We start from the raw sequence: 11,371 nt of genomic DNA on the forward strand, positions 1-11,371 counted from the left end.
ATACTACTGTAACAAAAATAGAAACCTAGTTTGGGAGATATAAATCTTCCATTAGTTCAATGTTAACATCCAATTCTCACTGGATTTCTACCCTGCCTCAGTCTTTGATAACCTTGAAATATATGAGTTCACACGGAGGTACATTTTTCTCCTTTGATTGGTCATTTTATTTTTTTCGAAATCTTCCTTTTTGTCAAAGAAGAAAATAGTATCTACTTGCAGTCATATATTATGTTTGAAATATTGAAAACTCTTGCTGGCTTTTTCAATTATCTGATTATGAACAGAATAAGGACATTTCTTGTGACGTAAGAAAAAATTAATATGCTAAATGAGGTACCGGCGTGACTTTCTCAATCAACTGGTGCATAACTACTGAGTACTACTCTATATGCATTTCAAAATGTACAGCTCACAGTTACAAACATATGGTTTATTATATGATTTCATAGATCAATAAGTCGATTAATGAACAAACCGTTACATGTGTTTCCGAGTATCAGTGGATACAAATGCTTCGTCCAAAAAGACGCTGATCACGTTGTTTATGAAATTTAATGATAAGCTATTCACTCGATATGTGGTAATCAAAAATTACAGAGTAAACACATTTTTTTCGATTTTCGACTTATGATGAATTTTTTTTCAAAAACAAAAGGTTTCAGTAATCTTTCTCTTGAGGGATTTTGAAGTTTGAATATTTCTGAACATTTTGTTCCTTAATCACTGTTTACCTGTCCGTATTTGGGGTATACTTGTGCACAGTGATGTTGGAGCGTTCTGTTGCAACATAGATCATGTGATGATTATCAACACAGATAGCTCGCGGGCAATCACCCGGTAAAGGCAGGAGAGACAAGAACTGGCCGTATTGGGCAAGGATATGGACCTCGTGACAAACCTGACCACAACTGACACTACTACAAACAAAGATGTGTCCCTGGTCATCAGTACAGATTCCATAAGGAGTATATACGCCTTCAGAATTGTGCCCAGAGTAAGAGAACTGATGCTCCCCAAATCTGTTTACCACAACCACTCTACCCGCCTTATAATCCGAGGAACAAATGTCACCATTTATGTTCTCAGTGACATACGAAATGCTTTGATAGAGTTTTGTTCCTACGACATCCATCTGAATGTCCCTGAGTTTTGTGCCTTCCTTGTTGTACGTAGACAGCTTCCATTCCTTGTCTTTCATCATGCCCAGGATAATGTTGTCATTGATAGTTGAAAAGTAAACGCACCACGGCATCCACTCTTCCGTTGTAAGGAATGGCGTCTGTGAGATTCTCTTTCCGTTAAATGTGAGTTTGTAGATGGTTTTCATGTATCTCTCTGTGTAAAGTAGATCTCCTTGTTTACTGATTGTATGATAACCTGTTTTACTTTCACATGTGTTTATTGTATGTAGGAGATTTCCATAAAGATCAAAATGGATAAGATTTCCTTTTTCATCACTGGCCCAGATTAGTTCTGTCGATTTCATGGATAAGTGAGTTATAATTTTTATATTTGAAAGAGTAATTGTTTTGAATTGTTCAAAGTTAAAGTCGCAATTCTTTAAAGTGCCATTGGAATTTACTTTTCGAGATGGATGTTTTGCTATCTCAGATTCAATGATTTGTTTTTCCTTCACCTTAAAGAGTTGTTGAATTCCTCCTTTTATCTTATCGATTTGTTTGCCTACTTCATCTCTTATCCTATCTAGTTTGCCCATTTTCCCCCTCTCCCGATATGGAACGACATTGTGATTTGCTTTTTTCTTATCTTTCAAATGAATGTCTCTACATTGATGACACATCTTCTGATTATATGTATTGCAAAAGAACTCTGAATACTCCATACAAGTTGCACACTCTATGAAATGTTGAGCAGTATCTAGAATACGTGATTCAGCCATGCCTTTTATCGCCTAAAATAGAAAAAAAATATTTTTTTAAAAAATATTGTTACTGAGTCAACTGAACAGCTAAGAGTATATAATTTATAACAAGTGCACCTCAAAGCGAAGAATCTCCTCACAAAATAATATATCTGTAAAGCAAGGCAGCATTTGATATTGTTTCCGACGCACATAATTAATATGCAACCAGGCGCTTTTCTTTCTATATCCTTTTGTACTCTCTTAAAGATTGGAGGAGTTAAAAGGAGTACACGACATAACTTATTCACATGTTATTGTTTTAATTGATCGAAAAACAACTGTGTGATTATAATTGCTTAATATTTACGAAGACTTCACTAAGGAAAAACAACAAAAATTTTGTACTCTTCGAAATGTGTCGAATTACAGAATTTATTTTCATATCCACCGACCTCAAGTGATGTGCTTAAAATACTTGGTTAGCTCAAAAATGTTGGAATAGCGAGACCTGGTAGGCTTTTAAAATGTAATTCCATATCGGAGAGTAAAATGGGGAGTTTGCACTTTGATCCAAAGTTTATTTTCCAAAGTATTAACGCTGGTACCCCAAAATACCCCTCGCTTCAATTTACTAATTTACTAACGAATAGCAATTAAACTGGAGTTTAATTTATTCCAATGTTATCGTAGGATTAATCATCAGAAAATCGTTCAGTTGAATAAACTATGTATTGTAATTATAGCATCCTCCTTACATTCACATTTACACATTTGTTAAGTACGAAATTTTAAAAGAATGGAATGACCTTTATACAAACCATCAATCCTGTAATATACTTACTTCAATTCTCAAATCGAAATTGTTGGGGCATCATATTAGTCTCTATTACCCCTCCATTTTAAAACTTTCTAGCACCCTCCATTTTTTCCACTGAGCGTATTCCATAAGATTATGTTTTATCGTTGTAATACAATGCAATTCTCCGAAACTAAAGCAGATGACCTGCTCTTAAAATCCTATTTGATTGTGATGTGAATGTATACTCTTGTGCAAAAGTTGAATATAAAAGAAAAAAAAAAGTCTTATCTACAAACCAACAAAACAAAATATGTACCCATCATCTTAAAAGTATAGTATTTACATATCGATTATATTTAGAATTAACAAAAATGTATTTGAAACAGAAAGAACGTAAAAACGTACAATTTTAGAATCCATGCATATGCAAATCAATTAAATTGCGCACCTTTCAAACAACAGTCGTTATCATTGACTATTTGGTGCACCTGATACATGTAATATCGCAGCACTTATAATTCTTATCTTGAATTCAACGGCGTAATGTAACTTTGAATTATAAATATTGCAGGGTACATAATCATTTGTGAGGGTTATTTGATCGGTTAGGTAGCCTTTTGAATGAGATGCAAGTAAAAAAAAAACTGTGTTCTAGGTTAATGAAACGTTACTTTACCAAGAAAAAATATACAGGTTTGGAGATATAGGCATTACACAATTATTTCAAATAAGAATAATTCATAAAAACATGCACATATGTACACTGTATACAGGGAAAAGTGGCTTACGTAATATTCATGTGATTATCTTTCTATTTGAAAATTATGTGAAAATCATATGAAAAAAAAAATATAAATATATATGAATAAAAGTTTATGTGATCATGATATTCACACAAATCTTTTTTTAAACATTCAAGTGAAATTTTCTTTGCATATTTATGAGATATGCCGTTAATGTTAAATTCACATGAAATTTATGTCAAAATCACATGAAGTTTTCACATAAATTTCACATATCTTGTATTAACACCAAAATAAATTTTTGTACATGTAAATGGAGTTATCTCTATTTTGATGTAATTTATTCCTTGCATATTCAGGCGTAGGAATTAGTTAAACTAGTTTTATGCAGTTGAATTTTTGTGTTATCTAATTACGCATTCAATTTTTGATTCTGATTATTACAATGTTTTTTTTTCTTGCACAATTGAAGATTCTCAAGATTTCAAAAGAAAAAAGAAAATAAATGCAAGGATGAATGGAATAAAATTTGACAATATCAAAGATTGATAATATCAAAGATTGATTATTTTAAAAAGATGATTCAAACAGTAAAAATTATTTAAAGAGTCCACACAGACCTCTGAAAACGGAGGGATCAGGTGTCATGGAGGCGTAAGCATTCCTCGTGGACTAGTCACACCTGTCACAGTACCGAAAAACGCGTAAATATTTCATTGTACAAACCCCCCCCCCCCCACGCAAGTGAGTTACGGCTACATATTGAGGATTCTATGCAAAATATTTATAATTAAATTTCATAATTGCTCTACCTACCGCACAGAAAATGTTAAGACTTGTTTTCTAATACATTCTTGTTACCAACGACATGCGATACCCAGTACACATTATGACGTCATACTATGACGTCATCGACCTCTACTACACAGGTTTATAAGAGACATCAACAAAATCGCTTCGGCGCAAGGGCAAACCTTACTTTGTTTTACAGAAAAAAGGTATAAAAAGACGCAGGATATTCCAAGGATTTAAGATACTGCTGCACAAATGTCGGCACTGCAATTGTTTGGTTACTGTTCATGCAGTTTTAAGTTTAAACAGGTTAAAAATTCACACTCCAGTGTAATTGTCCTAAATTTTTTATCGATTGAGAAAGTGCATAGGATTTGTGCAGCAATTTTATTACTTTTAAGAGTATTCTCCTTAATATTATACATTGTTTATTTTAAGTTAGATAGGATATGCCCTTGCGCCGAGGTGATTTTGTTGATGTGATTTATTACCTTGAATGGGAGAGATCAATGACGTCATAATATGACGTCATAATGTGCACTTGCATTAGCAAATTGTGGGTACTAAGTATGTATAAGAAAATCAATTTTAACTTTCTCTGTACATAAAATATACATCTTATGAATTTTTATTAGCTCATTTGCATAGAAATATCCATATTTAGCCTTAACTCACTTGCGCAGCAATTTAAATGAAAGAGGACAGTCAATATGCCACCCCACCACGGTTTTATTTTTTTCAAGTCAAAATCATTGTAACAAGTCATTGTAACAACCAAAGAATTCAAACGAGATTGTTGATATCCTTGTATCTTCATCTTATTTGTCAATAGCATGCCTTCGTTTTGAAAAATAAGTCTTGGAAAGGATTACAGTAGCAATAGGATCAAACAGCCCAACGCTTAATGACGGTCAATTTTTAACTCTTGCACTGTTCACAAAAATTTCGCCTTCAAAGTTCATTTACAGAAATTGCTAAGACGTTACGGATGATACCAAAACATTTAAAAACTGAGAAGGTCCTACGTCTAGCCTTCTATATCAAGGGAAGATCTGACTGAAGTTCTAGCAAATTTATAACACTATAAAAAGTGAAGCAGAAGAGATATCATGATGAACATAAAAAAATCATCATTGAAATGTAAAAGGTTTCTGTCTGTCTTTCATGAAAGAAATTATTTCTCTTTAACACCAAAGTAATCCACATCTTGTCATGCCTATTTGTCCAGCGTGAGCAATGTGAACTGTTACAATATTAATAAGTTAATTAGAGAAAAAAATAAGATCACTTGATTTTAATGCAGCAACTATAATTTATCTTTTGAATATTGCAAATTGTACAGAAAGAAAATATGCATTCAACGTCCTTATGGAAAAAAACATGCAACATACTCATGTCGTAATTGATATACAGACAAATTCTTGACAATAAGATCCCCGTACGTTCTTTTGTCGTACTAATAATTTCATACTATAAATCACAAGATGTCATTTCAATCAACCAAAAAGATTAAAATTCAAACGTGGATCAGATTCCTTGGAGGAATAAGCATCCCCTGTTGATTAGGAACTATGGTTTATTAACTTAAAAGGAATAGAAAATGACCTAATAAATACGAAGTCCAGTTGGGATATTACCAGGTAATAATTTAAAATCCATTGTAGAATTTTTTTTTTTCAGGAGTATATTACGAAAACTGATATGCTGATATGCTCAACCCTAATACTGGACGTTTGTTTGTATTAACAAAATAATGTGATTGAGTATTTTTCCAATGACGCTTGATTTTTGTTTAGTCTAATTTTTACAATAGAATTCAAGTAGACCAATGGCAAGATATTCAGATAAAGATATCAATTGTAGTTAATTTTATCATATAGATTATTTAGATTTGGTACCACACTCCCAATAGAAAAAGTTAAAATATTTGTTCTATAATAGACAGAATATTACATAATAATGTGTAACAAGTTCATATAAGATATTTGTATACTGAAAAGAAAAAGAAACGCATGGTAACATAATCTGGAAATATTTTTGATCTTTGATCGTCTGACTTTGTGAGTAATTATTACTTAAAGTAATGATTCTGTTTGATTGTACTTTAGCCTTAAAATTTATAGACAGAACTGTTCATTTATTCATATATTCATACTAATGTTATGAAATATTGTCATAATTCTTTGTATACAGTGTCAAAAGAAGTAGTTAATAAACTGTATTAAAACTTATATACCTATTGCTAATGTTAAAAAGGGATATTTATTTACACCGGTGTTCATGTAGCTGTGTTTTAATTTTGATATTCAAATTCCTATCAATTTAATCTCCTTCTAGTGAAACATATCACGAGACGACGATAAAATTGAATATAAACATTGTCTCGTCATATGTTTCACTAAAAGATTGAAATGATAAGTAATTAGGGTTCGGAGGACTTGTTTATTGGCTAGCATAGGGAACGTTCATTGTGAGAGCATTGTATTAGCTATATTAGTCCCCTTCCAACAAGTATAATCTGTTTAAGGAATCACTGTTTAGTAAGTATAGCACGCCAGGACTTCAAAGATGGTGCGAAACGTGACATTATTAGCATTACGGGCGACTATTTCTGTGGCATTTGAAATTAAAATTTATGTACAATGCTATCGTATGATACATAGAGGATATCTTTATTGTGTGAATTGATATTGGATTTATCCAACGAGTTGAAATGGGGTAAGTATTCGGGAGGCTTGCTGAGCGAATATTCACCATTTCAACAAGTTGGATCAGGTCAATATCAAATCACACAATTATAGATGTTCTATCTATCTCATACGAATTTTAACATAACTTTGAGACATTCCCTGCGAAACTACATGTATGATTGCTAATGTAATTGATGACATATAACTTTACGTAGCACCGTTAATGTTGAAAGTAGATCGTGATCAAATTTAGAATGTTTGCTATCTGCGTCTTTGAAAACATTATGTGACAATTGCTGGAGCTTTACATTAAACGAATTTCTGACTGAAAGTTGTAAGGATCATGGGATCGTAAAAATTAACTCTTTGTACTGTGGCAGTACAAAACGTGCTAGCTTGGGCCACTTGACGGACATATTGTAACAGATAGTTGATTATGACCTCCTATTATAATCTGTTCGAGTGGTGATAAAAAATCATTGATTAGATTTATAGGAAGTTTTTTTTTTACAAATTATAATACACTACTTCAAAAGGATTTCTTAGATATCCCTTTAAAAGGTCAGTATATTTTCTGCATAAAATGGCCCTGTAGATATACCAATTCATTGATCAACACTTGATTTTCCATTTGAAGCATTAAAATAAAATAGAGACTTAATGCTTTCATATCCTATTAAAAATTTCTCCTAAAAGAACAGGTCTTGGAGAACTGGCTTTTTGAAATTGCAATGTTCTTGAAATTTTAGGTAAACAGGTATAATTGAGTACTTTCAGTCAAGAAATATAATACGAGTGCACTCTCTGATCTGAAAAATAAAACATGTTTTTTTAATCCCGAGAAACAGTTCTACCATTTACTACGGTAGTTGCATATTTTAGATCAGAGGTTGGGCTCTATATTAAATATCGAAAAATAGCTTTTAAAATTTGCAGATTTTGTAGACTTTTTCAGCATATGAGGTTCGTGACATCATAATGCATTGACTGACCACAAAATACCGTCATTTTTGATGAATATGTAGTCGCCAAAATCTAAGTGATATTCAATGCATTGTTAACAAAGCTATGTAGTTTTTCAGAAATTCACAGGGCCAAATAAGGCAAAAGTGTGCCTTATTTTTATACAGTCGTTTGTTGAACGAGTACGACTGAGACAACCATATTTTTCGTCTTAAATGACATACATAGTGACGTAATTTTTACATTGTGACGTCACAAACAAGAAACAAAACTTTAATCAGCATATGCTGTTTGTAGTACTTGTGTATGGCTATATGTGTTAAGCTTTTTCTACTCTAAATTACGGTTTTGCAGATATAGAGATAGTTCACGAACTTTTCGACCACCCCATGTATGTGTCCAAGTAGTGGATGAAAACAATTCTGAATTGTGGTTTCCCATCTTCAATTAAATACTAATCAAAATGGAGGTAGGAACAATCTACAATATAAAACAAGAACACATTAAGCATGTTAAGTGATATGTGTAATATACAAATATCTTCTTGAATGAAATTAAATATGATTTTATTATAAATTGTACAATATAAACTATTTCACTAAACACAATTTTTATTGGAATTAACTTGTGAAGTAGGGTGAATTCACCATGCATCGGACACCCTTGTACTTCAACAAGTTCTAGCGATATCGCTTCCGACGGAAAATTATTAAAATGGAGCTTAAGGTAGTCCGATCCCCAGGTTTATAAAATTGGCAATAAATATATCTCTGTACACATGTATCCACAAAGTAATGTTAATAATCCACAGTATTTCTTAAAAGTGAAATATTAAAGTTAATCATATTATATAGGAAAAATTGTCAAATATCGAATATATATATATATATATATATATATATATATATATATATATATATATATATATATATATATATATATATATATATATATACTTAAATAAATAAAAACAGAATGCTGCAGTCCAAATTAAATAAAATCTATAGAAAAATAGAAAAATAATCCAGAGTTTGGAAAAGATGATCAAATTTTTTTCCAAAGCGCTTTCGCCATTCGGCTCTTCAGTGGATTTTGAATAACAATAGCAACATGACATGATAACGTCGTTATTATGACGTCATAATTAAAGGACAACGTTAAAATTTGGCGCAAAATATGTCCTTAGAAAGCGCCAAATTAAATAGACTTGACACTGTAAATGATACATATTTACACAATGATAATCAATAATTAATCAATTTTAAAAACAATATTAACAGTCATTGATTAAATCAGAACATTTATCTGTTTAGTTTAGGCTTAAATTTATCAATGAAATATTGTTCTTTGGCCCGCCGTAACTGTTCATTTTTCTCAGTAACTTTATAAAACGGAAAGATACTAAAACGTCCTTTACCGCATTGTTCAAAATGTTCGCTGCACGGAGTATTTCTTATGGAAGGGACCCTTATCTGCTGTTTGTGTACTCTAACACGGTCGGATATTTTATTCCCTGTTTGACCAATGTAATTTTATCCGCAACCACGGCAAGTCATGCAATAAATGACGTTCTTGGTTTTGCAGTTCATATTATGTTGAACTTAAAAATCTATTCCTGTTTTAAATGTGAATGATTCTCCGATTTGTATAAAATCGCAAGTTCCACAGCGTGGATCATCACATTTGGAAACTGTAAATATTTCCTTTGTAAAGGTGAATTTGGCTTTGGTGAGGATTTTTTTCAAATTTGGCGGTTGTCTTCTACTGTAAATCAAATTCTTCTCCGCAATAAGGTCGTTCATATTTCTTGATTGTTGAAGTATGGGCAGGCACTGTTTCGTTGTGTTAAAGATGTTGTGATTTTTTGGATTATAAGTGACAACGAATGGAATTTCTGTGTGCATATTATCGGATTCATTCTTTCTGTTCACTTTCCGAAGTTCTGTAATTGGGATTGCTTCGGCTTTTCTTATCGCTTCGGCTATAAGATTTTTTGGATATTTTTGACGGCGTAGAAAAACACTTAATTCTTCTAGTCTTTTTGTCCGACGTTTTTCGTCCGTAACTATGGTACATATTCTTCTTGCCAAATTAAATGGTATATAAATATTCAGAAAAAGCGAATAGGAATATCAGTTATGCATATTCAAATTGCAAATTGATCAACAAAGATATTTTAGGTTAAAAAACAATATGTATCCAGGCTTTTGGAAAAATTGTCGTGAATTTTATACTTCTTTGGTATCCTATGTCTTATATTTCCTTCATGTACTATATAATACATGGTGTAAAAGGCCATGGTGTAAATGGTCTTTGTTATCATTGAAAGACATGAAAAATAACATCCAATTTCATATCATGCTAATAAGCATTGGTATATGATGCTTGTTTCAAGAAAATCTCAATTCTCTAAAACTGTATTTATTTTTTTCCCTTTTATGGGGCGCTTTTTATAAAAATGAATAAAATAAAAATTGTATCATGAAAAGTTTTCATTTTGAAGCCTCATATTGATGTTTTTAAAATAAATTATCAATTTTTGGAGTTATCCTTCCTGGCTGAGGATCGAATATCCTTAACATTTAGTTTGTGATTAAAATATCAATTTGAGACACAATTATATGCCCTTTATTGAGAAAATATCCTCAAAAATCGAGTTTTTTAGGAATAACTCAGAATTCACCATGGATCGGACATTGTTTACCATGCATCGGACAGATGGTATTAAGACAGGAAAAATATACCTTTATCACAGTGCTTCAAGATCCTTGATATGGATATATTTTTATCTTTTATGTGAGAAATAACCCTCAACTTAAATTTAATTGACGAAATAGTTAAACAAATGTAGAACGATTCAAGAGACCTCACTCTGCCTTACAAATGCTTTAAAGTGCTTATAATGCGGTTATTCACGCCTTTTTCTCATGGTTTATCATACTCTGGTTTGTAGAAATAAATTGAGTCAAATTCCAGACGTCATATATCGATAACTTGTATTTTGACTGAAAATATAGAGTTATTATTTTCTTTTTCCGCAAAAAAAACCAGCTGTCAGCTGGGGTCTGTATGAAAATGGTAGTGCTTACCTTTGCATCGGAAAGTGTCCGATGCATGGTTAATTTGTGTCCGATGTACAGAGAAATAAACATACTATTGAAAACTAGCTCTAAAAAGAAATATACGAACATTGAAGTGAAATTTCTTGAAAATTTATGTAAAATTACCAATCTTTGACAAAGTTCACCAAAGTCTGACTCATTCCACTGAAGTCGATTTTTAAGAACGATAACTCTGAAAATCGCAAAATCATAAATTTTTGGTTATTCCCCTTTGATGATGTAAAATATGACGTAACTTCAAGGCTATTCTAGGGGTATTCTTATCACAACATGATAATAACAATCGGTATCATTAAAAAAATTAAATCTTCAGCTTCAAGACAGAAACAAATAAATATTCGGAACTCTTAAGTTGAAAGAGAGTTTATTGTCTAAAGTTGTCCGAAGCAAGGTAT

The 11,371-nt window shown here is 31.7% G+C and overlaps 1 protein-coding gene across 1 annotated transcript; it reads right to left on the reverse strand.

Moving 5' to 3' along the window:
* Window positions 1–730: 730 nt before the first annotated feature.
* Window positions 731–3,157, reverse strand: LOC134252079 (uncharacterized). The gene is made up of 2 exons (XM_062734517.1): window positions 3,072–3,157; window positions 731–1,915 (listed from the first exon to the last, which is right to left on the reverse strand). The coding sequence occupies exons 1-2, from the start codon at window positions 3,084–3,086 to the stop codon at window positions 731–733; spliced, it is 1,200 nt and encodes a 399-aa protein (XP_062590501.1). The 5' UTR covers window positions 3,087–3,157.
* Window positions 3,158–11,371: the final 8,214 nt, after the last annotated feature.

This window comes from Saccostrea cucullata, unplaced genomic scaffold (assembly GCF_032062105.1).
Source record: "Saccostrea cucullata isolate Sc308-1 unplaced genomic scaffold, CSIRO_AGI_Scuc_v1 ctg1659, whole genome shotgun sequence".
Classification (NCBI taxonomy): domain Eukaryota; kingdom Metazoa; phylum Mollusca; class Bivalvia; order Ostreida; family Ostreidae; genus Saccostrea; species Saccostrea cuccullata.